The 27,410-nt window shown below is 38.6% G+C and overlaps 2 protein-coding genes across 4 annotated transcripts; one reads left to right on the top strand and one right to left on the bottom strand.

The window, feature by feature from the left end:
• Nucleotides 1–1,186: 1,186 nt before the first annotated feature.
• FAM162B (family with sequence similarity 162 member B) lies at nt 1,187–6,266 on the top strand. The gene is made up of 4 exons (XM_037390930.1): nt 1,187–1,336; nt 1,706–1,817; nt 4,798–4,906; nt 5,123–6,266. The coding sequence occupies exons 1-4, from the start codon at nt 1,219–1,221 to the stop codon at nt 5,219–5,221; spliced, it is 438 nt and encodes a 145-aa protein (XP_037246827.1). The 5' UTR covers nt 1,187–1,218; the 3' UTR covers nt 5,222–6,266.
• KPNA5 (karyopherin subunit alpha 5) lies at nt 5,673–27,351 on the bottom strand. Of its 3 annotated transcripts, XM_037390926.1 has the most exons (15): nt 24,894–25,005; nt 24,115–24,228; nt 22,663–22,690; nt 22,445–22,546; nt 22,263–22,362; nt 21,375–21,469; nt 20,611–20,742; nt 19,573–19,661; nt 18,291–18,390; nt 16,470–16,633; nt 15,297–15,375; nt 14,189–14,314; nt 12,954–13,081; nt 11,119–11,297; nt 5,673–9,401 (listed from the first exon to the last, which is right to left on the bottom strand). In XM_037390926.1, the coding sequence occupies exons 2-15, from the start codon at nt 24,183–24,185 to the stop codon at nt 9,214–9,216; spliced, it is 1,581 nt and encodes a 526-aa protein (XP_037246823.1). In that variant the 5' UTR covers nt 24,186–24,228; nt 24,894–25,005; the 3' UTR covers nt 5,673–9,213. The 3 variants fall into 3 exon arrangements, with proteins under 3 accessions (XP_037246823.1, XP_037246824.1, XP_037246822.1); XM_037390927.1 differs by lacking the exon at nt 22,663–22,690; XM_037390925.1 differs by lacking the exons at nt 22,663–22,690; nt 24,115–24,228 and adding an exon at nt 27,196–27,351 and having other exon boundaries at nt 9,214–9,401; nt 24,894–25,027.
• Between the last annotated feature and the right edge of the window lie 59 nt (nt 27,352–27,410).

The raw sequence follows: 27,410 nt of genomic DNA, 5'->3' as shown, positions 1-27,410 counted from the left end.
GACATGAGAAAGCCGGTATAGGACTTTGATTTGAGGAGCTGGGTTCTTCTGTTTAGGGAATGGCTCATTTGCAAATAGAAATTTTGTTCTGAAATAGAATGTGGGAAGATTAATTTAATTTAATTTTTTTCAGTTGGTAGGAATGGCTTTGATGTTTTATCAATAATAAGGATATTTTGTTATATTAAAGATTTTGGAATGGAAACTGTACATGTGTGAATAAGAAAACATCAACATGGGACTTACTGAAAAGAAAGTGCTTTTTTGAATAACTTTCCAGGGTGAAATGTTGTCCAAATGGCATTTTTAAAGAAGTATTATTATTGAGGATGCTAGAACTCACTTGGCCGACAAATTGTTTTATTTCCTCTACTCAACAATTTGCTTGTGGATAAAGCTCTTACCTCTGGCTCTGCTCCTGACAGCTGCTAACTGGAGGTTCAAGACTCCTTATTCGCGCTGCCACGCTGAGCGCAGGGCTTCAGCCGCTGCCGGGGGTGACCCATCCCCGGGGAGCGGGTCCCTCCCGTCCATCCGCAGGCTCTCCGGCGCTGGGGGCGGGTGTCCCACCTGGCACGGCCTGTGCCCCGACACCTCTGCGGGGACACCGTGCTCGCTGCCACCGGCATCGTGAGCACACGGGCTGTTGCTTACTGAGTATGTATTCCAGGGTGACTTCTCTGAATATTTTCTTTCCAAGGATATGTTGGTATCGAATTTTTAATTATATTTTTTTTTTAGTAACGGTTTACTCTGAGCAGGACGTGAAAGGAAAAAAAAAAAAAAAGTTTTTCGGTTGAAGTAAACCGAAAAGCGCGTGACGAGATTCAGTGCGTTTGCACCTTCAGAGACAGCGATGCGGGCGGGCAGGTGTTGCGGGACTGGAGCCCCCCTTGCCCTGAGAGCGGAGCTGAGCCACCGCGCTGCTCTGGAACCCAGTTCCCACCCGGACGTTTGACGTTCCAACGCCAGCGCCGCCCCCGGGCGCGGTGGGTGCGCTGGCGGCTTCCAGGGGGACGGCACCCCGGCCGGCGCCGGAGCGGCTGAGGGGCTCGGCGGGGCGGGGCGTGGGGCGGCTGAGGGGCGGGGCTTGGCGGGGCGGGGCCGGGCGGGGCTGAGGGGCTCGGCGGGCGCGGCTGAGCGGCGGGGGCGGGCCGGGCCGGGCTAGGCCGGGCCGGGCCCGCTCCCGCCGCCGCAGAGGCTCCAGCCGCTCCCGGAATGCTGCCGGTACGCCTCCGCCCGGGGCGGCTGCTGCCCGCCGCGCCGCTCCGCCTGCCCGCGCCGCGGGGAGCCGCCGCCGGCGGGGAGCCCGCCCGGAGCCCGAGCATCCCCCGTGGTAAGGGGCGCTGCCCGCCGCGCCGGGGAGCGGGGCTGGGGGCCGGGGGGGGCGGCTCCACCGCGCCGGCAGCGCCCTGGGGCTGGCCGGGGCGAGCGGCGGACGGGCGGGCGGCTCGGGGTCGCGGCGGCGCTGCGCTGCTGGGCTGGGTACCGCACCCGCACCGGCGGGGCGGCCGAACCGCGCCCGCAGAGCCGCTCGTTGCGTACGGGGTGTTCAGGAGACCGCGCGGGGGTAACGGCGTGCCGGGGGCCGGGAAGTTTAATCCCCGAGTCCCTCTTCCCAGGACCAGGCCGGGCAGGGGGGTTTAGCGCACATCTTTCCTTCTCAGTGCGTGGTTTGACGAAGTGGTTTTATCCTCACTTTAAGCTGAGCAGGCTCACAAGGTGGTTGCAAGTTACAAACCGTCGAAGTTTGACAAAAAAATCCTCCTCTGGACTGGCCGGTTCAAGACAGAAGAAGAGATTCCGCTGCGGATCCCGTAAGTGCGCTGCTCTGTCCGAGGGGAACTGGAGCTGAAGGGGAAGCAGTGCCGTGACCCTCATCTAAAGCTTTTCCACAGAGGTTGAACCAGTCGGTTTTTCAACGCTGAAAACTTGGAAACAAATTAGAGGGCAAAAGAATTTCCTGTCCTGGTTAGAGGTTAAGATGAAAAAATGTTCCTTACTGGAGTCCCCAGAGCCTGGGGTTAAGAGCTGGATCCATTTGAGCAGATAGCCTCCGTTACATTTATGTACTTGCTTGTTTATTTTGCTTATTCCTAATGTGCGATCAGAGAAAAGGATGTTATAGTTAAATAATATTTTCTGTTTATAGCTCCCATAAACAGTTCTAAGGGAGCTGTCACTGAATGACTACAGGCGGTAAATTATGATTTATTAGAGAATCTGAGGAAAAAAAGAGAGATTATGAGAAACGTTCCCCACCAAGGAAAATGGAGTACTTGACAGAGCCTCTCATTCTTGTTAACGCACTGGATGAGGTGACCTTTGAAGGTCCCGTCCCACCCAAACCGTGCCAATTCTGTGGTTCTCTGACTCCCTGAAAGTTAGCATACCCCAGGGGAGTCAGTCACTGAGTACATGAAACTCCTCTAATACCAGCTGCTGCCTTTTTCTTAGGATGTTAGCCAGCATGTCTCTCCAGGACACTTTTTTATCATCGCAGTATGTCCCTGCCTTGGGTGGTATGTTGAGCATAAGCAGCGTGCAGAGCCGTGTCAAGCAACAGGTACATCCTCTGCCTGTTGCTGTTGGTTCCTGATGGTTCCACTGGTGTTTGCTGAGCCAGACAGTGACTTTCTAAACGGTTCAGCCTCTCTTGTGCTGCCTGACCATTTTCCGCTACAGAAAGGTTCAGGCAGGTCTCAGAAGCTCTAAAAGCTATTGGAGTCGTCAGGAAGTGTTTATAAAGACACACACATTTGCCAGTCCATACACACACAGAAATCGCTCATTTCTGTGTGGTAACTGGCCTGGCAAGTCAGTGTCACCACTTTGTGCTTTCTGGGTGAGCGAAGTCTTCTTAAAATGCAAGTTCATATATGGTAATTATAATTGTTATGTTACTAGAAGTTAATTGTGAGGCATTGAAGCTGAACACTGTCATTGCTTTATTTAAAAAAATAATAATGCAAGATATTAACTGTGAACACAATCCAGCTGCTGAAGGCAGTCAAAATCTGCAATCTTTATTCGAGGTTGGGTTGTTGTGGGTGGGTGGGTGGGTGGGTGGTTTGTTTTAGAACAGCTGTTACTGACTTCAGCAGAGGTTTACCCAGAGTCTTGCTTAAGGGTTGAGTAGCAAAGGCCCTAATGTGCAATTAGGGAAGAACATAATCAGGTCTGTTTTCCTTAAAGCAGAGGCAGAAAGCAGGGAGAAAGTGAAACTCTTCTGAAGCAGATTTTCAATTAGTGCACTGTGAAATATAATTAGGTTAATAAAGCAGACTAATAACACTTACGGTTTTGCTTTTGTTGCTACAAATGGATTAGTGGATTAATGATTTTATGTGCTAGTCTGATGTGTGGTTTGTTCTAAAGATTATTTTTACCTTTGTACAAAACAAAAGCAGTTACTTAGAACGGCAGCCAGCGTCAGCCATCGGCCAGGAACATGGCACACACACGTGCTTGTGCGTGTCTTGGCAGGGAGGGGGGTAGATGTGGCATAGCCATTCGTACGGCTTGCCCTCTTCTGTTGCGTTAAGCCTTAGAGAGAAGCACTGCGGCCCTCAGCCTTGGAACAGGTTGCACAGGCAGAACTTCCAGTATGAACTCCAGCTCTGCCCCATCCCACTGCACATCCTCTTCAAAGTAAAGCTAAAGGTTTTTTGGAGGAAAGATTGTTACAAGATCTTTACTCCCCACATAAAATCAATTCTTTCTGCAACTATCCTTTTTACATAATATATAAACCCCCATAATTCTATATGATGTATATTATGTATCTTAGGAATATGTATCTTTATCCATATAAAGCATTCCCGTGTGACGTATGAAAGGAAAATAGTGCACAGCCACCATTACAATGAACATCTTTAAAACTGTACTCCCAAGTATAACATCTGACTCAGAAAAAGACCTAGCTGGAAGTTTTGAGACTGTTTTAGTGATACAGAGATTCCCTGTACAGCTGGTTGTCGGGTGTGCAGCCTGCTCAGAACACGGGAGGGCAGGAAAGGGAGCTGTACCAACGCGCCTTGCTGGGCTGTACAACGCCTCTCTCGCAGCAGCTACTGCCAACCGCAGGGCAGAAGTTTTCATTGCTTTTGCATTGGATGACCAGCAGAAAAAAATCGCATAGATTGTTCCAGTTTAGGTGTGTGTTCCTGTAATAGTAAGAAAGCCAACATGAGCTGCCCACTTTAAATAAAGCTGTTGCTTTTCCAGAGAACTGAAAGTTTGAACTCACAGCAGTACAAACTGTTGTAATCACCTATCCAAATATATACGAAGTCCCTAGCCTACATTACACAAGGCACCATCTAAGCAGGTTAGATATGACAGTAATTGATTTCAAAACTTAATTTTGAATAAAAAGAACTCACTTTCATCACATCTGGTTGACAACACATACACTTCTCCATCTGTTTAAATAGGTAACACCCCCCCCCTTAATTTTCACAATTTAAATAAAGCTTAAGGTATGATTTCTGGTGTATTTACCCCAAGTATTTAAATGCTAATATTTACTGCATGAGCAATTACTGTATTTTGTTCACCTTAAAAAAAATAATCAGCTTCAATCCATTGGATGTTGCTTTTCCACTGCAAATGGATTAGGGTCAGGAAATACAAAGTTCTTGGGTGGTACATAACCAGTCATAGCAAGCTGAAGACGCTTGTTTTAGAAGCCAATTCTATTTTTAATTTTTCAATTATGATGTTATGTCTACAATGCTTTGACAAAGAGGTACCTCACAGTTTTGTAACGATTCAATTCAATAACTTTCATTGCAGGCCAGAGATGCTAGACAGGGCAAGAAACAAAGCTCGAGTTAAAGCTTGTTACATCATGATCGGACTCTCAATTGTTGCTTGTTTTGCAGTGATCGCCTCAGCTAAAAAGGTGAGTAGTGCCAGCTATTCATCAGGGGGCATGCTTAAAAATGATGGAAAGCCGCAAAAAGTAGCCAAACCTGACCAGCAGCAACTTAGACCTACCCTAGTGCCAGCTAACTGATGTGCCTGTCACCCCAGCTGTTCCCAACACCAGGTAGCTTTCCCTGAGGTGCATCGTTACTTTTGCCACGCTGCTCATTAAGTAGGTGTTTTACTTCTGCAGGCCGCTGCACGTCATGAGTCCTTAACGAGCTGGAACTTAGCAAAGAAGGCCAAGTGGCGGGAGGAGGCTGCACTAGCAGCAGAGTCGAAGACAAAGTAACTTCATACAAAATGCCGAATGTCCTTGTTAAGAGCAAAATTAACCGCGAGCGATTCATGAATCTCACCAATAAATGGACAAGCATAGTATTATACATACCGGAGCCAATAAGGGTAGTTATAGGATCACAAAAAGAAGTGGGCAGTCTATGAGAGAGATATTTGATATACTGGTTGCATATAATTAAAATGAGTTAAGAGTGTTTTGCATTTAATTAAAAGCAGCAACTAATTTCCAAGGAGATGAGGTAGTTACCCAAGAACATCAGGTATGTTTGGTTAGTTATTTACAAAACGTTTAAGGCCAGAGTTCTCTGGTGACAGTGCAGTCCTACGGTGCACAAATCAGCCACTTTGAATTCATTTGCCTCAGTGCTGTATTCAAAATGGCATTTGCGTTTTCTCATTTAGGAAGCCACACTTATGAAACCAGTAAATAAATACAATAAACATCTGTAAAATAGGTTTTATTGGTTTCTGTATGGTATTTTGAGACTTAACATTCCGTAATATTGCATACTATTCATATGTGTTCTGTTACAGTAATAGGCCTTTGGCCTAGATTTAAAGATGCACTATTACTATCTGAAATTAATACAGGTAATTTAGTTTCCACACATTATATGAAGATATTGTGCCATAAGTAACTGAAATTTCCCATTCCAGATTTCAGTGAACTCTTTGAAGTCACAGTTAAACTTCACATATCAATTGGCAGACCTATTACAAAATACCTCAGTTGTACAATTTGAGAAATTTACACCAACTGAGAACTAACTGTGGAGGAAAGACAATAGTGCATCTTTTCTATTTTTTATTTTTTTTTAAAGACAGACCCGACAAATATTTTCCAGTTGCAAACCTGTTCTATAGCTAACTTATTTCTGTGCCAACATTATTACTATTGTCTGATTGCTGCTAGCAACAGCGTTTAAAGCAAATACTAGAAAATTAAAAAGCTGTATGAACCAGTCCTCAGATAAAAGTGCAACGATGAAAAAATCAGATATGATTCAGTGTATCGAGTAGGGAACTAAAAAAAAAAATCAGTCTTATTTATACTCTGCATAGTTGCATAGATTAGCTAGTTAGAATTCACATTTAAGCAGAACAAATGGTACCCTTTTAACTGAAACCAAACCCCTGTATTTTTAAACAGACTTTGTAATTGATGGGGCACTTCAGATTCCATATAAAATACCAAACTTAAATATTTCCTTCTCGCAATTAGTTGGGGTTTTTTTTCCTCCACAGATTGGTTTCATCTGTTTAGGCAACATCATCATATTCATGCCTCTACCTGCAAATGACACCACAGAGCTGACCCTGAGTCGTCATCTCTGGTTTTATATTGCTCATTTATGTGCTTTTAGCAAAGTGTGGTGTAAACCCAGTGATAAAATAGGAGAGGCCATGCTGCACACTCATTCCTTTAAAGAAGAAATTTCAGTGATTTTTTTTTAACAATTTTAGGGTAAACCAGATGTTGAGTTTAAATAATGATTTTCATTAGCCAAAGTCCATCAATTTTAGTTCCCTTTTAAACCATTACGATTAAATGTATCAGAGGCATGAAATAGTTTATCTAAATGCGTAAAGTGCAGTCACTAACCTTTCACACATATAGAATAATATAGCCACACAATTGAAGACATTCTTTCAAAGCAAATACACTTGGTGTCCCCTCTTTTCTTCATTTTCAAGTCCTTTTAATCAAGATGTTTATAGTTCAGATTTGGTTTAAATTGAGAGGCTTATAAATGCAGTTTTTACAGGGTTCTCCAAACAAAAAGCAGGCACAGCTGGTTATGTTATCAAAACAAGATTGTTAGAAACAATGGAATACCCTGTTACCTGAATAATTTTCTTACATTAGAAGAACACTGAAATTCAGCGTTTACTAGTAATCCTGGTAGTTTTTCATGATTGTTACCCTGTACTTTGAACAGATGAAAGGGGGGAAAGGGGGAGGGGGGCCAGGAAAGAGGGAAGGGCAGCATAATATGAAAACCTAAAACTATGAGAGTAAAAAGGGCACAAATACAATCATCTAAAATTATATGAAAATTTGGCAGCTGTACTCAGTATTATCACACTATTCAAAACTGTTGTATGCTGTACAAATCTAGGTTTAAAGTGTCATTTACTAAAATATCTCACTATTTGGAGTTCATATAGTAACAGCACTCCTATGTACACTGCTTACGCTTCTATCTTCCACTAAAAAGACTTCAAAAAGAGGTTTCTTCCCTCCCAGGTACATCTTAGCCAAATCTGACCATTAGTCTTAGAAAATCCACTTCTAAGTCCCACATTCAATTACAATAGTATATATTGCTGTAACATCGAAGTGAAACATCTTAGAATCTTAACTTGCATGTAAAAAAATTTTAAATATCAAATGGTACTGTAAATGATACCACCTTTAACCTGTATTTTTCAGTGCATTAAAATATTGTTTAGTGACAAGCACAGTGCCATGGGATAAGTAATTTGAAGTTTAAATTGCAGCTTTTTATGAAGCATGAAATGCAGTCGTATGTCAAGGATTCCACTTAACCCAGGAGTCTGATGTTAATACATTAATTACAGGTATTAAAAAATAATCATACTTCAGAGTTAACCCAAAGTATTCATTTCTCCAAATGAGATATACTACCAATACACCAGAAACACTACTTATATGCAAGTTGAAGCAGAGCATACATTTTTCTGTATTCAAAAGTGTTAAAGTAAATATCACAATTCTATTTCTTTTAGTGTTTAACAGCAAACACTGTATATTGTAGAGCCTAAATATTTAGATGACAATGAATTCTAGTTAGTTTTGGTGTCCCACATACTTAATGATATTTACAGTACAACAAACTTCTCCTTCAACTACAAAGGAGTGATTCACTATTCATTCTTCACTGCAGTATTTTTACTGTCTTACCAAAAGAAAAGAGTTGGTTAACTTAAAAGAATAATTCAAGTGACAATAGCATATTTGGTCAAAAAAATAACACCTAATGTCTTAACTTTTAAGAAGCTACTGTACTAGAAAGGCAAACATTGCCATGTTTCTCAAACTGAAGTGGCGTTACCACATTTTGACAGGAGACAGCTGTAAACCATCTGCTTTGGGATCTGTGCAAATCATCATCTCTGCCATTCATAGTCACAGCATTCCTGTGGTAACTACAGCAACTGCTTCCACTGCAAAGTACTGTATTTGTGGCTGACTTTTAATACCGTTTAGCAGCTTTAATTACAAGAGCCAACATCAAATGACCAGCAAGCTCTCTGATTCCAATTTGAAAACCTCTGAAATAATCCTCTTCCCACAAAATCCAGAAAAAGCTTTTTCATATATTCAATATTATATTAGGTAATTAGCATTATATATGTATATCTATTAGGTCTTTAAATACATTTTATAAATAAATTCCAACAGTGTGTTGTAAAGTAAGTAATGCATAAAGTTTCACAATTTAAATAAATATTTTTCACATTCCAATTCAGCTTCTTACAAGCTCATCTTTATTTCATGCCTTAGTTCTGAAGCAATGTTTTTGCTTCAATACAAGAGGTAGATTTGATAGAGACTGGGCAAGTCAAGCCTACTGCCAAAATGCAACTGTCATAACTGTATTGCTGATATGCAGTTTGAGACTACATGAAAAATTCAGAACCACTACCTAAAATCCTATGAAGACTTAGCTTAACACTTCTTGTTAAATCACATTTAATGCTTTACTGTAGACAGGGTTACTCACAGTTGTTTCTGTACATAAGAGATAATGAAAAACACAAATACAAAACAAAGAACGGTTGTATCTAACACAATATATAAAAGTGCATGAGCTGCTTCTTCATCTATTTCTGCAAAACATACTCAACTTTTCCTCTAACTTTGGCCATAAAGAAAAGACCTCTGGGAACAAAAACCCAAAAACCCAACCCCAAACCCTACAAGCCTTTACTTTTTGTAATTGTCTTCACTTCAGTAGTTTACAGCTGAAACCCCTCCATTGGAGCCTCCTGCTGTTGAAACACAAACTGCTGCTGACTTTCATCCACCTGAGGTGCAATACTGGAGTCCTCTTCTTCAACACCAAAGTAATGTTCTATGAGTTCAAAAGCCTTTTGGTAGATCTCTTGGTTTTCATGTCTCTGAAGAAATTCAATTTTATCAAGTCCTACATTCAAAACAAAACATTTTCAAAATCCAGTTGCTTAAATGAATGAGGAATTCAAAAGAAACAGCTTATAGTATAGCTCACAGCATAATGGAAATTCTTAAATAAAAAAATGCAATTCCAAATCATCTCAATTAACTTGGTATCATTGACTCTTTATTTCCTAACTCATGTATTTCTAGTCTTCATTTTCTGCAGCATTTTCTGTCATCCAAATGAATTTTAACACTATGCTAAAAAAATTACCATTTAAACTAAGGAGAAGGAAGAGGCTGCAGCATCTACAAAGAAATACACCATCCCTACAAAGAAATTGAATCTGTAAAGAATTAGCATAGAACTGTTTGCTATAGTGATTTACAATATCCTCATTTCTTTTCTTTTACTCTTTGAGTCTTCCCCAACTCTAAATTCTATCCCCTATTATCGAGTCGTCACTGGGCACAGTCTGGTATCTTTTTTCAAATTTAATGTATCTTGCCAAAGCCTTATCATTTGAAAGCTAGAGGACATAACCTCTGTTCTGCTGGCAGGATTAAGTGCTTGGCGGTCAGTTAGGCCGATTCAAAACTCTTTTAAAGACAATTCAGTTTTTACTTAAATTGGATTAGGAAGAGGTCATACAAACCCTTCTGGTGACTACAGAGGCCAAAGCAACGAGGGTGATATAATTAGCTGTTTCCCCTACTTGAACTTACACTCTACCACTTCAACAGTCTATGCTTAACTGGTAAAGGAAAGAACAGAACCTCGACATTCAATAGTTGAAATTATAAACAGACTCAAAATCTGGAATAGAGTAAGTTCCATTGAAGTAGTCAGTACTTACTCCTCTTACACGTTACGACTGCAAAGTAAGTTCTCCAAGTATGCACTTGATTTTATAAATAAAACTGTAACATGGAATTCAGATTTAAAGGCTACTTTACAGAGAAGTTAGTATCGTCTAATCAGATATGTGGTCAACTAGAATTGTTATTAGCAATTTCTGAAACACCAATGTCTACCAATTTTGTTTTCTCAGAGCTACAAAGACAACCTTCCAGAAATAATGCTAGTTTCATTATACACCAGTTTTAACATTGTTAAACCAAAATCATCTAGTCATGAAATCCCAGTCAATTTAGTTTTGATACTATGCCTTTAAAATGGGGTTTAATTTTGATTAATGAAAGGAAAAACAGAACAAAATACTCCCACAAATTCAGTAAAACTTATTTGATTTTTGTGAGGTGAAGCCGATTCTGCTAATACCGATATTAACTACGCTAAAAAGTGATCCAATTTTGGGAATAAGTAAAACAAACTCTGATCTCTCATCCCTATTGGTAATGACACTGCACCAGACAGGACTATGTATTAAAGTAATAAAAATGTATTTAGGAGTGTCTGATAAACTTAATGCAAATCATTGCTCCAACAGACTAGGATATCTGTATGTTAAGTATTTCTGAAAATGTTTCTCTAGACAGACACTCCATGAACTGACCACAGACACACATCCACAGGTTTTCTGCATTTAACCTTTTCCACCATGTTACATTACTTACTTGACAACGCTTTAATGTTCACTTATGCTTGAAGTCATTCTTATATTAAACTTACCTACTTATATAAAACTTACCTACAAATTTCAAAATGGTTCACAATGGTTTTGTTTTTACAGCCTGAAATAGGGAAGTTCAGGTATGTAGTTTTACAAGAAGTAATTTCTTACCATATGCTTCCTCTATAAGGGCACAATAAGGATTAATGCCCATTCCGTTTTGCTTAGACTCTTGTTCTCCAAGACGCAGAATATTTTCGAGTCCATTTAAAGCCACCTGTACTATTTTTGAATCCATCACAGTCAGGAGGTCACAAAGAGGCTTGGTACAACCTAGTGCTACCAAATACCTTTATAACAGCAGAAAAAAAAAAAGGGGGGGGGGGGGGGCGTGGAAAAGGACTGATAAGCCAGCACATTTGCAGTGACACACCAGTTTATCACTATCAGTCTTTAATTTTGCTTAAAAAACTGGCTGAAACAAAAAAACCAACAATCTAAACCATGCAACAACACTAAGATAAGCTTAGTCTGAAACTGAATAAATACTCTAATTCATCCTAATGAGAAAATTTAATGTGCATATTCCTAACTGCTGTGTGGAATTTGTAGTCTTTTCAACACCTTTTCACTTAGGATCTTCAGATGGGTGTAATGGAATGTAAGAAAAATAGTTTTAGCTGTAAGTTCTTTTCTCAAACATTTGACATTTTGTAGTAACAAAAATACTGAATAAACACGAGACAGATAAGAACACCGGACACTGCTTTGTACTAATGTAGTCCACAACAGCAGTCCATTAAGATAGTAGCATTACCTACTATAAAAAGGACATAATTGTAAATGTAAAAAAATACTGGGATTCTCAGTAACCTATTCCTTTTTCCAATTCTACACAAAATTGTGTATGAACTTTTCCAAGTCAGAACCTGTGTTCTTGTTTCTAGTGTATAAGTAAAATGAAGACAGTAATGTGTGCCTGCATCAAAAGGTTGCTTAAATATCATTTATTTAGTGGTTTTAAATTATCTTGCAGTTACACAGTAGTACCTTTAGAACGTTAAAAGGGCTAGAACTTCATGACGCAGGTAACAGATCTGTATTTTGTGTTTTATGGTATTACACACACATTTCCTACTTGAAGACCCTGAATTAAAATTCACTTAATATATGCTAAATTTTAAGATGTTACATTATGCAAACAAGCAAAATAATGGCAAAAAAACCCAACAAACTTTCCTTACCTCTGATAACACTCAGTGGTTATAAGGAAACCAGAAACGTTTACATTTGAAATAAATAAGCATGCACTTACTGCAACAGATCTCCCAAATGCACTGGAAGGGTTATCACATCACTTTCAGTTCTGGCTTCCAAATAATACACCGTCATTTATAAATCCATTTATCAACTACTGATTCAAACTGATTGCTATGCTGATGATACTCAGAGATACTGTAGAGCATCATATTCTAGTCATTCAAGTCCAATCTTTGCAGCAGGTAAATAGCTGCTGACTGAAATTTTAATCAAACTCAACTTGCTAGATATCCTCTTTAAAATTTTTTAAAAAATAATAGGGAGTTTAAAATACACAAAGAAACCACTGAAGTTCCTGAAGTCTCTCCACAAAGATACAATCCCCTTGCACACACATTCTAAACAACTCCCAAAGTTTTCCATTCTCCAACACTGAAACTGCTCATCAACTGTTTCAATCATGTTTGAGCACATACCATCAACTCTGGAAGATAACCCTGTGAAAGCTGTAGGTGTAACACCACTGAAACAAAGCCGTATTGGTCAATTTATTATCAAGTCTACTGCATATATTTTACTCATTTTTTTGAGTTTCTACATGTTTAGTCCCTGTACAGACAGAGTTTCAAGGAATTACAGTTGTGTTTAGGATTTGGTTGCTATGTTTGTCAAGATTCAAATGCAGAAATAAAAATGCCTTAGAGAAGGTGCTTAGGCAGAGAAAATAGTAACATATATAAATTTACCTGATCTGTTCAGGGGTTCCTCCTGATGTTGCATTAGTTATGGCCCATGCTGCTTCTTTTCTGGTGCGAAATTCAGCTTTTTGAAGAATTTCAATCAATATTGGAAAAATATTGGCATCTATAACAGCCTAAGAGATTAAATTGTAACATTTAATGATAAAGATTTATTACATGCAAAGTACATTAATACCCTTTGCTACATACGTCAGGGATGCCAGTTGATATCAAAGCAAACAATGCTTTGTTAGAAGGCACCACACAAACTAGAAACACTGAACTGAAATTCAGAACCATTCCAACACTGCACTGCAACAGCTATCAGAGTATCATCTTTTTTGATTTCTCTGTCTCTGGTGGACAGAACACTGCTTACTGGATAGGTCCATTTAAAAACCATGACGTGAGCACTATATCTGATTTCTGAACTCAGATCAAACCTCATAACAAAATTTCACTTTGTCCATTTTATTCAGGTTTACAGTCTCCATAGAAAGACTAAGACTACATTACATATGTTTCAGGGTGATTTTTTTTTTTTTTTTCTCCTCAGTCAGAGATTAACATGGAACTTCTTGATGTAATTTAAAATATGTACTCTGATTCAGAATTCTCATTTTTATTGACCAGAACCTTTTTTCAGTTAACTCCAGACACCTGGAGCAATAGTCAGGTTTTAGTAGTTTCCACGAGAATACGACTCAGTATTGATGACATTATGCAGGCTTTTTACCCAAGCGACATGTTCAACGTTTCCAAACAGTAGAATTGTCCACTTTTTACTGGGCTAATTTATGCAAATTTTTTGTTTCAACTTTAAAAAAAAGGAAAAGTTGCTTATTACTTTACCATGTACATTACAATGCAGAACAAAATTAAAGGGAATGCGCCAGTAGATGATGCTCCCACAGGGAAAAATTACAACTACTGATATCAGATCCAAGAGAAGTATCCTTTACTTGTTTTACAAGCATCAACCAAATCCCTCTGGGAAAATTTAACCAGTTTCTCTAGTACAAATCATGACAGCTATTTTTAAGTATTATTTTATGAATTTATAATAATTTTCCACAATTCAGAAGAAAACATTTAAATTAGTCCTAACTGTCTATAATTTTACCTAAAACAAGTAATATAGAGTCAGTGTAGTATTTACATATTTCTCCTTGTGAAGGAAAATAAAGTGAACTAGTAAAATGAGAATAAAATCAACCAAGTAACCAATATACTGGCTTTACCTGTATCTGAGCTCTGTTTCCTGCAGTAATATTAGAAACAGTCCAGCACGCTTCTTTTCGAATAGATTCCTTGGGACTACTAAGCAAGTGCAAGAGACAGGGTAACGCAGAGCAGTTTAGAATCACCTAAAATAATTTGAGAATTGAAAACTGAGTTGTACAATATACATAAGATATATATATAGGCTTGTGCAGCATATATATATATATTTTAAAACACTTTTACAGATGACTTCAAAAGAAGTTTTTGCAACACATTTATATTATACAGAGTATCATAGATAACATTTTGCAAAGCTAAAGTGTTCAACGTTGTAGTGTGTGAATAGACAATCCAACAACTTGAAAGAATCTGCCCTCAATTAAGTTCAGACTAGAAGACTGACAACCACAAGACTAAATAAGGCTGCTTAAACCTAGAATATGAGTAACTAAGAATAACGGAGAACTGCAAATTTAATTTGTATAGTTATTAATTCATTTGTTTTTTAAAAGATAGATGTTTTCTATATAATTCCTTAGCAAAATCCTCTCCTAGAGCTCACAACTAAAAATTCTGTGATTAACTTATTTCCTTGTTTTCCCTTTACACTAGTTCTGTCAGCCTTTGGGAGACCATTTTCTTTAAAGCAGGACCTATCTTAGTATTTTCTGCAATGCATCAAACTCAACTCCACTGCCCAAAATTGAAAAACGAATTTTTAGAACAAACTGCATCAGTAAGAGTATCAAACACAAATTCATGGACAAATCAAGTATAACTGTTGCTTACAAGTGAAAAATTTGACTGCATTTGAAGACTTTAAAAAGGGAACAATAATAAATAATTGAATCTCAACTAAGGAGAAAAAAAAACAATAGGGAAGCAACAGCCAAAGCGGCATATAGGAATGAAACAATCCACTATATACAGTATTGTAAAAAAAAGTTTATTCATGCAGTAATTTAATGTTTAAACTAGCAGCCTAAACTGTCAAATTAACAATATAGATTTGTACAGAGCCTCTTTCACTGACGTACACAGATACCTGTACTAGACAGGTTTTTTGTCACTACTTTTACAAAATTCTGTCCTGCCAGACCATTTTTCTTAAATCATCTATCTTACCTGTGTTTGGATATCGTCTCCGGTAACAATATTGCCAACTGCTCTTAAGGCAGGGGATACCACCTTGTAATCATTGTGCCTGGAGACAAATATTAAATCACTTTATATTACCCAGTGTTAAAAGTATAATTTTGCATTTTCAGTGAACAATGGTTTACTTCAGGTGCTAAATTTATAGTGATAGAACACATGTAATCACTTCTTACACTTTCCCCCTATTTAGCCAAATTCACCAACTGCAAGCCCACAACTGAACTGCAGATTCAAGGAAAGGGCATCTCTATGGAACAACTCAACTTAAAGCAACCTATCTGTCCAGCAGATTAATTTCACCCAGCTCAAGTATTATTGAATACAATACTGGAACCTGCATCATTCAACAGCTACAGAAACAAAAGGGGCATTATTAGCTGTATACTAAAACTTAGCCCATCTTTGTAAGTCAACTTTTCCCTTTTCCAAGTCAATAACCCTAGAAACCAGTACATGAAGCCCACACTCCCATATACAACTGTCTGAGCTGTGGGAGTAGGAAATTACTCAGTCATCCTAAAGCTTCTACAGGAGAAAAAGCACCCTCACCCTCTGACAGCTATAAAAATGAGCTTTAAGAGCAAACTGTGCTGAGCTGTCAGAGCTGGGAACTACTATTCCTGACCTACTCTGCAGTCTCCATGTGAACACAGGGATTTAGTCTCCTTTTCTAGGAAAATAACGAACCATAAACCAAATATACTGGAACAGTTCAAAAGTGGCACAAGCCTGCCTCTGGACTCTGTGAGTCCAAGAACTGTCTGTATTGCGACCACATCTCCTAGAAAGGTAAGAAAACAAAATACAACAGTGAGAAAAAAAAAAAAAAAAGTAGTTGAGGAATTAATTTGCAAGTCAAGCTTTGTTTTCAGTCTTCACCTTCTATTCCTCCATGTATATAAATCCTACACTCAGTTTTAAAGACTATAAAGGAATACTTTGGAGAAAACTTTTTTTCACTGTCAATCTCAAGAAAAATTTCAGGAGCCAAGCAACCTAGCAAGCAACTTAAAGTTCCAGACAGAATTCACGTTTATCACTTCTCGCAAAATACATTCACACTTCAGGTGAGAAGAAACAACTCCATTTGAATTCATTAACAATACAGTAAGACATTTATTTGGTGACAACCAGACTTACATAAGCAGCTCTACTAATCTTCGACATACTCCAGAATCAATAACAGCTTGAATTTTATCATTGGGACCATCTGAAAGGTAAGAGAGGGCCCAGCAAGCATCTGCTAATACATCCGGGTCACTGCTAAACAACAGTCTTGATAAAACATTTAAGCAAGGAGCAACCTAGGTTAAGAAAAAAATATTGCATAAAATTAGGTATTTTGTATTTTTCAAGTTTCAGAGAACATTCTGCAAAGGCATGAAGGTGTGAAACTACTTACTGTCAAAGCACATGACCTCATTAACGAATCAGGACCTAGGTGGAACACTTTCTGATTAAACTAGCAATTCAAGCTGGAAAATTGGATAAATCCTGATTCATAGCCTATTTATTTAGAGACAATATATTGTTCAGCCTAATCAAAAAACATTTGCTTTTACAGGTAACCACAGGATCAGGAATTAGTGATTTTTTTTTTTAATCACGTGGGGAACAGAATTTCAAAGTAATAACATTTTTTTATATTGCTGTCCTTGTAGGAGTACTGGAGGTGATTTGTTAATAACCAATTTACAACTGCTTTACCACAAAGAAACTCAAGAGTAATTCACAGAGGATTCAGTGTTAACTGAACCAAAACAAGCAATGTCTGACTTCAGTTCTCAGTGCAACTGTAGTGCCTAGTCTTAATCTCATACAAGTTCCAAACAGAGCCAACTTGACCACCTTAACACCACCTGGAACCTGACAGGTTTCAGCTGTACAGCTTGGGAATTTCATATTCTTTGTAGAACCTAATTCTTTATCTTACATCAGTTATGCAGTTCAGCCTCCCTTATGTGTCCAACTGGTGCTACTGTAAAGGGCAAAGAGCAAAGGACTAGTAGCCGTCTACAGAGCGTTCTTTTCCACTGAAGTGCTTAAGCAGGAAGAAACCTTGGGTTTTTTACTGCCAGAACAAAACACTACTGAAGGACAGAAGGATGTAACTTAAGCAAAGCAACTGAGGTGATCAATTAATTGACATCAGAAATTAATATATTTCATTAATATATTTTCATTATCATCTTTATCATCAGTATCTTTTCATTAATATCTCTCCAAGAATTATTAAGTAGCAATGACAGTAATTAACACCTCATGAGGTAATTTTCAAGACATGTACATCCTCTCCAAATTATCTGTAATCATCACTTAACCTCAGCCTCTTCTACCAGAACATCCAATGTTCAGTTCTTTTAATTTTTTAATGTCATTAACCTTATCAGAAATTCATTTCATATTGGAAGTAAGGAGCTAATATTCCTACTAGCCACTACAGTCTTCCTGTCTTTGCAACCACATACTGGAGAGAGGAGGAAGGGAAGGCATACAAGCAGATCACCTCTGTCACCATAGTCTGATTTAACTGCATCTGATGGAACAGAAAACTCAAAATTTTGTTCCTGCAGCATGCACTCATAAGCATAATAAACAAGTAAAATTTTAAAAAAACTTCAATCAGAACTCACATGCTCCAAAACAGATCTAGAGAAAATACAGCCCCAAGGAATTTAGTGCTGAATGCATTATTTCTGTTATTTCATACTAGTGAATGACTATTTGCATCTAACTACAATTTCAAGTTTTTAAGTAATTTAATTTTATTGCTGATAGGTGTCAAAGTAGATGATGTTTTGCAGATGCAACAGATGGACAAGATTACAAGGACTGTGTGGTTACATTAAAAAGATAAAATTGAGTCTATCTCCAGATTCAAGGATTCTGTGTGTTATAACATATTACAAACGTAAATCATCTTCAGCTTTCTGATTGCAGAAAATGAATACTTTATTATACCTTACTGAAGTCTGGAGGCGGGTTCTTTCCTCTACAGAGATTTGAGAGAGCCCAGACTGCATTTCTAGTTGTTGTAAGACGATTTGAATTTGTTAACAGTCTGCCAGAGAGACAACAATAATAAACCCAATCATTTCTTATTGAAAAGCCAAGTCTTTTTATGTCTATTATTACCAAGAGTACCTCAAATCAGGAAAAGAAACCATATTATTTGGCACTAATTTCAGTTTATTTCTCTTCATAGCTTACATGCAGCAAATTTTTCTTAGAATGAACTGAATCCGAATGGATGATTTTGCACGGGCATCTCATTCCCAAATCGAGCATACGCATATAAAATAAACCATTGCTCATGTGAAAAGATCATTCAACCAATCTTTTTTGAGGCTCTTCAGAGGGGGCTAGGAGATGCAACCCTCCCTTGAATTAATACTGATGCTTTCATTCAGAGAATGCAATTAATAAAAATATTGCATAAAAAGTTAGAACTTAAAAGACCATCTAAAAAAGTTAACATTTTACTGGTTTTCTGAATAGAATGCAAAAGATTCAACACCTGAGAAATCAGGTTCACTTTCAGATACATACCAAAACATCTAAACCTGTTAATTCTTTAAATCCCTGAGGAAAGTAATCACACTCTCCTCTTCTTATTTTAAATCTATTTTACAAATTATTTAAAGCATTTTACTATTTTAAGCAATAATAAATTGAAGAATTTTTCTTATTTTTTTCTGCGATGAAACTACCTTATCTGCCATTTTAAGCATATAGTAAATGCCGGAATGATATTCCTAGTAAAGTGAAATCTTCTGGTGGAACACAACTCATGTAACAACTACTCTTCCAGCTCATCTCAACAAGCAAATGGATAGGTAGCAAGACCAGAGCCTGGAGTTACTGGACAAAGGTGAAGAAACCAGCCTATTGCCCAGCAAGTTGGAATCACACAAATTCAAGTGTGAAATACGTAATCTCTTCCACCCTCTATATCCAGAACTCTGACAACACTAGAGTTCTGCACAACACAGAAATTTCATACCTGTAAAATAACACCTCTCCCCTTTTGCAAACATTGGAAAGATGCCAGTCATGGACTAATTAAAGACATACATGATGCTTAGGTACTCCAAGATGTTAGATTCATAGCAACGTAATACAAAAACTAGAAACATCATCAATTTAGCAAAAAATCTTATATTCTTTTCAAGTAAATTTTAGGTTGAAGTTTAGCTATATATACCTGTGCACTACAATTATAGTATTAATTTACAATACTTACTCCAAGAGGGGTGGTAATATTCCACAGTTTAAAACAAAGTCTCTGCATTCTGCATTATCACCAGCAATGTTACCAAGAGCCCACACTGCCTTAAAAAGCAAAGCATCCAAGTGAATTTATACATGCTTGCAAATCAACTTTTACAGATCATCTATACATTTTTACAGCAAATATTCCAGAATAAAAAAAGCGTTATCATTCCAAATATAAAATTTCAGAAGACTACTGATTTCTATACTGCACTCAAAGTCAATTACCTACGCTTGAACACCAGATTTTCAAGGAAAGAAAAACTTTTTATTATGAAAGTATGTTTATTCGTGTGGTTTACAATTAAAAAAAAAAAAGACACACACACTTTTCAACATTTATGTTTGCTCACTATGTGTAATAGACTAAATAGAACTGGCTCAAAGTTGCAAACAATGTATAAGGAATAAAAAAGTAAAATCATGAACTTTCACTGTACAAACTTCGAAACATGCTAAATAAAAGCCAGTAAATCACAGCCTCTCTTAAACATCTTTTTTGTTTATCATTCAAAAAACAAACAAAAAAAATCCCCTCTCTTAAAAAAAAAAAAACCTCTCAAAACCAAACCAAAAAACCTGAAGTTTAGGAAAATTTTAATGAAGACTGTAACACAGTAAGATGGAAGAGCAGAAGGATAAAGGAAATAAAACTGCAAGTTAACTTCGGGGGGAAAAAAAAATCCATATTGTCTTCTACTGTATTACTTCTATTATGGTGTTTTAGACCCTGTCCACCTGTAAATGCCACAATGGAAATAGGGTGCTTTCTTGAAATTGCTCAGTAACAGGAAATAAGAAACAGGTTCGAAGACACCTGAAACAATCGGGGGGGAGGAATACCCTGAAGGTAAAAGGTAAATTTTTATCTTCCTGAAGTCAGATCAATTGGCTTATACACAAATGGGGCTCAAAGCCTCTCTAGCCACCCCACCTCCCTGCCCCTCCAAAACATTCAGAAATTAATAATTAATTTTTAGTAGTTATAAAACACCCCAAGAAAAGTTACCTGTTCCTGTACGTCTTCATGTTCTGAACTAAGCAACTTAATAAAAATTGGAACAGCTCCAGTTTCAATTACAACTTTGGTGTGTAGAAACGTTCCCGATGCTATGTTTGTCAAAGCCCAAGCTGCTTCAAACTGTTGAGGAGCACAGAGACTGTGTTAAACCACTCAACAGTAAAAATTAAATTCATGAAAAGCAGTTTGAAATGAGAGTTGCAGAGGTTGCTTTTACCACTTCTTTTCCTTTCCACTGAAATGCAATTATTTATATTATTGTACTTTCTATACAATAAAATAATTGGCATTGACAAAATCTCTATTTAATAAGACCCTTCTGTATCTAAATTATTTTTAGGTTTTAGCTTGCCACACGAATTTTTTTACTTTCCAAGACTTCAACTGAAAAGTATACTTAAAACAAATAGAACAGATTTTGCTCACACATCAGTGCCAATAATCTTAATATACCACCCTGGAAACCCTCTTGAGCACATTCTGCTTTCAAGACCTAAGTATTTGACCAGCTGAATACAGGACCCTAAAGACTACTATGAAATTCACAAGATTCAAGTCACAATTTCAGCAGCAATCACTGACATACTCGAAAACTAAAATATACAGCTTAGGTGATTAAAAATAATTAAATTTGGTTATTAAAAAAAACACAACAAAACCAAAAAAAAAAAACCCCCACTCATTTTCCAAAGCTCTTTTGGGGAGGTTTCTAATCCCACCCCAAACCCCCAACGAGTACCAGCCAAACTCACTTGCAGAGTGTAATTCTCATTCCTCTCTAGAAATTTCACAAATCTCTGTACTACTCCTGGTTTTTGTATGACTTCATCTATAGGTGGATTAGGCTCTACGGAATAAAAACAAACATATGTGTGTAGGTCTAACAAAAAAGACCAATTAAATTACTTTTTCAGTATGACACAAAACATTAATATGGTTCTCTGGTCAACACAATTTTTAGCATTCAGTTATTTTAATCTCAAATGAAGGAGCTAAACTTTTGACTTTAGAAGACTGCAGGATCATCTCTGTGAAGTGCAACGACTTAGTAAACACCATATTATGTGTAATAATAGTAACACATACTACTATCCATGGGCATGTTAGTAACACATCACAAAACATTGTTCCCTTGGTTAGTAGCTCAGGGCAGTGGAAGAGAATTAGGATTAGATACTATTTTAAATGATCAAGCATACCTTTACCTATCATACTATAAAAATACTAGCATTAATTTAAGACTGCATGCCTTACAGTCTCAACAAAACCAAGTTACAACTGTTCTTTGGCAGCCATTTAATTTTTCTCCCCTCAATTACAGGATGAGAATCAGAATTGAATCACTGCAACAAGTATGATAAGTAATGTTAGTGTGCAGTTAGTTACAGCCCTGGACACTGCAATCAAAATAGCCTTGCTTTTGTTACTTTGTCCAAAAGACTTAACATTAGAATAATGAAGCTTTCTGTATTTAGTCATTAGGTTGGAAGAGATTTGGCACAGTTTCTCTACAAAGAGAAATTTCAGCAAGCTCTACTTTAAAGTAAAACAGAACTAATGGTTAACTGCCTCTATGACTAAAATTCATAATAACAACACAGAAGGAATGAAAAAAAAATAATCAGGCAATGGTTATGTACCTTTAGATAACAATTTTCTGAATTTCTGAGTTGCTGTGAGCTGCTGATCGGGATCATCTGAGAAAATCATCTGTACCATATCTACTGTAATAACTTCTTCCTAAAAATGAAAGGAGGATTTCTTATATCTAGTACTATGCACATTAACAGATAATATTCTAACCACACTCTAAAGTAATTACCTCTGGAATAGGTACAGTAGAGCTGACATCAGGATCCTGAATTGGACTTTCTACCATAGATTCTTCATTTCCTGGGAGAGAAACGTTTCGGCGTTTAAACAGCTAAACAAAGAAGAAATTTTTGGGAGACATTAGAACTTATCATAGAGTGGGTACCTATGACAAACACTTCAAGAAATGCTTTCACCAATACTAGTCAAAGTATTTCAAATACTCACCTTCCTACTCATCCATGTAAATGGAATTCTATATGTAAGTTTAAAGAACATAAAGGAGAAAAACAATACTATGTCCATATCTTATAACTGCACTGCAATACTTCAGAGAGACACTTAAAAAATGAAGTGGTTTTTTTTAAATAGCAAAGAACCATACATTTTTGCACATGTAAGAAAAATAAGACACAGATCTTTTTACTTTTAGCCTCTTACCCTCATGATTAGTTAGCATTTACTTTGAAGGAGGAAATAGTATTCTACAAACTACTTTCTCCTGGTTTAGTTTATAGGCTAAAATCATCAACACAGTTTATGTTTCAGCACACAATATTCCTCCCTTCAAGAGAGGGTCTATGTACTTTCTTTGCATGACAACTGAACAGCACCTATATTTCATGTACAGTTGCAGAAAGATTAAAACAGAAACATTATTTTAATACAGCTGGAGAAAAAAATAGCGTAGCTTCAAGGTGAACTTTTTGAATTATGTAACATTAAATATTCCCCATGTCCAAAAATTGATTTACAATTGACTGCACGTACTGCCTATGCTTAAAATACATATCTGCACTGTAATATTTAATAAGCTATGTTTAATGAGCACCTCTTCATTTTCTGGCATTCAAGCAAAACATTCATATTAGGCTGTTTTCTTCTAGAAACCAAATCTAAATTTTCATTTTTAATCCAGTACTACACTTACAACTACCGTAATTAATAATTCTAAAAATATTTTATTGGTATCTCTAGAAATTAATGTTAGAATCTCAGTCCATGGACTAAGATTTCACCTGTAAGCATAATAATGAAACCTCTTATTAAATCCTGAAGGATTTGTCCTGTAGGTGTCTACAGACACCTAGATTTCTGTGATTGTATATGCCCACACCTGCAGAGGCAACTCCATGTTCACATCCACCTATATTTCAAACAGGAACCTAAAACAAGGTATTCTCTCCCTTGCACTTCTGGATTGGGCACAATCCGGGACACAAAACAACTGCAGAATACTGGACATAAACAAGGTTTAATTCCATTTAAACCCACCAAGGAAAAAGAAACAACATTCCTCTTTTGGAAGACCATTCTTTCTAGCACTCAAAAAGGACAGAGAAGCTCTTGGTTGGAACGTATAAACTCTTATTGTTTAGCATCATGGCCTATATACCAGTTTCAATTTCTTCTGGAGCAAAAGCAGTCTCATCTCCCTGCATAAACTTGTTCTCTCCAATTCAAGAAGAGCTGAAAACCACCAGTCCAACAAATTGGGATCGAGGAGAATATAACAGTATTCTCATTGGTACAACAGTAAGCATGGGAAAGGAAACACTCATTATTTTCGTAATTTACCTAGGGAGTATTTACTACAAAGCACATAGAATTTTCAGCAGGAACTGCAATGCAGTTACCATTCAGAGGTAAATGCTCCAGTATTGTACTACTTACTCTTACCTCTCTGGCCCAACTAATTTACATTCTTTTTCCATGCAGTAGCACCACTTTCCCAGGAGAAGGGTAAGCATTCCCACCTCAGAGAAGGCTGTAGATCAGTGTCTGGGACACTCTCTAGGTTGTGGGAGACAAATTCAGCCACTTTAGACCAAGCAGGAAAAATAAACTACATTCCTTACCTTCCTGGCAAGAAACTATTAAACATTTTGGGAAAAGGAACTACCATAAACCATTAAATTACACAATGCTCTGTATACTCTGATCAGTAAAAATTCAGTAACGACAACGGCAAATGTTACATATAACGGTTCAGGGATCAGAAGTTGGTAGCCACTTTAATAAATCGTAGAAAAAGCTCTTGGGCAAGAGGAAATATGGCTTCACAGATGAAAGTAATCCTCTCCCCTCTAACAGACAACTTTGGCCCAAGCTCTGGAAGAGAATGCAATGTTTCTAATTCTTACTGGAAATATGGGTATCCTTTCAGCCCAGTCTTACATGTCTAAACCTAGTCTGAGGATTAAACTTAAGACGCAGGTCTCTCCTCTGAGTGCCTTTGTGACTCAAGGGGGCTTCTGTTCACTTTTTGCTTTTATGATCCTAATCAAGAGGTGCCTGGTGTTCCCCAACATTGCACAGAAAACAGATATTCAACCTGGCACTCTGGATTCTGCTCCACAGGAGTAGCCTGCTCAAGGAGTAGCCTGCTCAAGTCCTTTCATATATTTGAATTTAGCTTCACAAGCCCTTAACAGTTAACAGTTCACCAAGATACTTACCTGTTCTTCCCTTTTCTGTTTCCGAAGCTGAATTCCTTCCTCCTCTCTTCGTCTGCGCATTTCTTGGGGATTAAGTGCATTATTCTTGTAGCTTTTCATTCTGAAGTTATCTTTACCTGGGCTTGCCATGTTGTCTATTGAAAAAAAGAAAAATTACTCCAAAAGGCTAAACCCTGCAAGACAAACCTTCCACCTCTTGTATCATAGAAGTATCTACAGCAGCAGCTATATATTCCTGTAGCTGCTTGCAATACCCAGTTCATCAACAAAAATCTCTAAAATAAAAATCAGAGGAAAATATTTGCCTAGCTAGGTATTTCTTAATGGCAGATTAAACTACAGTTCATCTCAGGGATCAGATACTTCATTAAAGGTCATAAGCTACTGCAAAAAGAAATTATGGCTCTTATGAGCAAACTGAAAAACAAAAAACCTTATGATTCTAAATTTTGATTCTGTCAGCAAGTAAGGGAATTTGCTTCCTCCTTTTATAAAGAAAATATTACATGTGTTAAAAAATAAGGACAAATCCAAAAAGAAAATCTGCAGTAATTACTGTTTCATTTAATAACTTACTGCATTGTTTCTTTTTTTTTTTGTAAAGATTATCCTGTGTTTCCTTCTAAACTGTATGCAGAAAAACAAATTAAGAATCAGTAGCATGCAGATAGTGTAAAATGGGAAAGGGTATACCTAACAAAATTATTGACTCATTCCAATTAACAGCTCTTTTGATGGATTAGACAATTAGAATCTGACTGTCATTTCAGGCATATCAGTTGTGAAAAAATAAAAGCGATAAAACATAATTCTGAAATGATCAAACTGACTGGAAAAGATTGTTAATAGTATGGTGATACTTTTTAAAGTTAGAACTGTAGTCTTCATCTGAGAACTAACTGTCAAAAATGTGATTTAAGACTCTACACAAACTCTCACTTGTCTGGAATTCTTCCACAACATGAAAACATCTCAACTACAGCTCGAGCTGTGCATAATTCTCTTATCAACTTTCATGCTGGGACAATTTTATTTTTGTATCAGTGGTAACAAGGTCTGCCGAGCAATAAACACAAGCTAGGAGAGGAAAACAGTTTGCAGACTTAGGCTGACATCAACAATACACTCTGAGGACTCAACAGCCTGTTTCACCCAAATACATTTGCTTCACAGGAAACTTAGTAACTACTGCCATCTCTGGACCACGATGCTAAGTGTGCCACTGTCCGAAGCAATTTTCTAGCAGCTGTCATTTAACTTCTGAGGTACAATTTAAGATCATTTTTCCAATAACACTACCGGCTTAACTAGTCCCAGAACATCATCACATCATCACTTCCTTAATCATTCATGCCTTGCTAGTTTAGTTGCACCAATAAAACTGTCAGGGCCAACAATGAACCAGAGAAGCGTGCACTCAAAGTATCCCAGTCAGGTCACCATCTCTATAAAGAGTTACAGAGGCTCAACTGGGAGGAAGCTGTCGTCAAAACCGTATTCAAAAAGGAAAGCTTATGAATTTATAGTTTCATTCACCCCACAAGGATTTTGGTATAAACACCGTAAGGGCAAAAAGACTGGCAGCCTCTGATCTATTCAGGCTTCATGAGTTGTGCATGAAGATCCAAGGAAGTCTGCACTTCTGCTCTGCAAAACTAAACTCGTTTTAACACTAAATCCCTCCACATCCTGCAGCTTGCCCACCTGTTGTGCCTAGACCTATCCCACTAAATGCTGCGTTTGTTGGGTTCCCCACCCCCCGCGCACATAAGGCTCTCTAATCACCGCGCCTCGCTCTACCGCCGCCCCCTCCCCGGCTGGCACCGCCGGGGGACACCGGACGCTGCCGCACGCGTCGCCCCAGCCAAGAGCCGGACGCGGGGCCGGGTCAGAGCGCAAGTCCGCCGGGCGGCTGCCCGGCCAGCGGCCACCGGCCCCGGCCGCACAGTGGCGAGCGAACCTCTTCACCCACGTTCCTCAAAGAGGGGGTGGCAAATGCGCCTCCATCGGCAGCAGCGCAGGGAAGCGGGAAGACAGCAGCCCTCTGACTGAGGAAGCAGCGGAGAACAGCGCGGGAAGACCCCGTCCCAGCACCGACCACGGCGCCCGGTGGGGATCGAGGCGCCGTGTGCGGCAACGCCCCGCTGCTGCCCGCCGCCCCCGAGCTGCCAGGAGACCGGCCTGCGCCGGGGAGCCTTACGGCAAGGGGCACGGCGCCGCGCCGCACTCCGCCCCAGAGGAGGGTACAGCCCCTCCTCCTCCCTCCCCTCCCCGCCAGCTCTCAGGGCTCTGTCGCTCTTACCCATCGAAGCGGAGACGCACGGCACCCGCCGCCCTCCAAGCGAGCAAGCCCCGCTCCGCTTCGGAGCGCGGCAGCGGCAGCCGATCGCAGTTCAAGATGGCGGACGCCGCCCCGCCGCGCGCCGCACTGGGTGGGGGGCGGGCCCCTCCGTTCCCAGCAGGCTCTGCGCGCGCGGTCACCCGCCCTCAGCAAGGAAACCACGCTTCCCAGCAGGC

This window comes from Falco rusticolus, chromosome 6 (genome assembly GCF_015220075.1).
Source record: "Falco rusticolus isolate bFalRus1 chromosome 6, bFalRus1.pri, whole genome shotgun sequence".
Taxonomy (NCBI): domain Eukaryota; kingdom Metazoa; phylum Chordata; class Aves; order Falconiformes; family Falconidae; genus Falco; species Falco rusticolus.
Note: the sequence above shows the minus strand (reverse complement) of the source record. Positions and strands in the feature narration are given on the sequence as shown.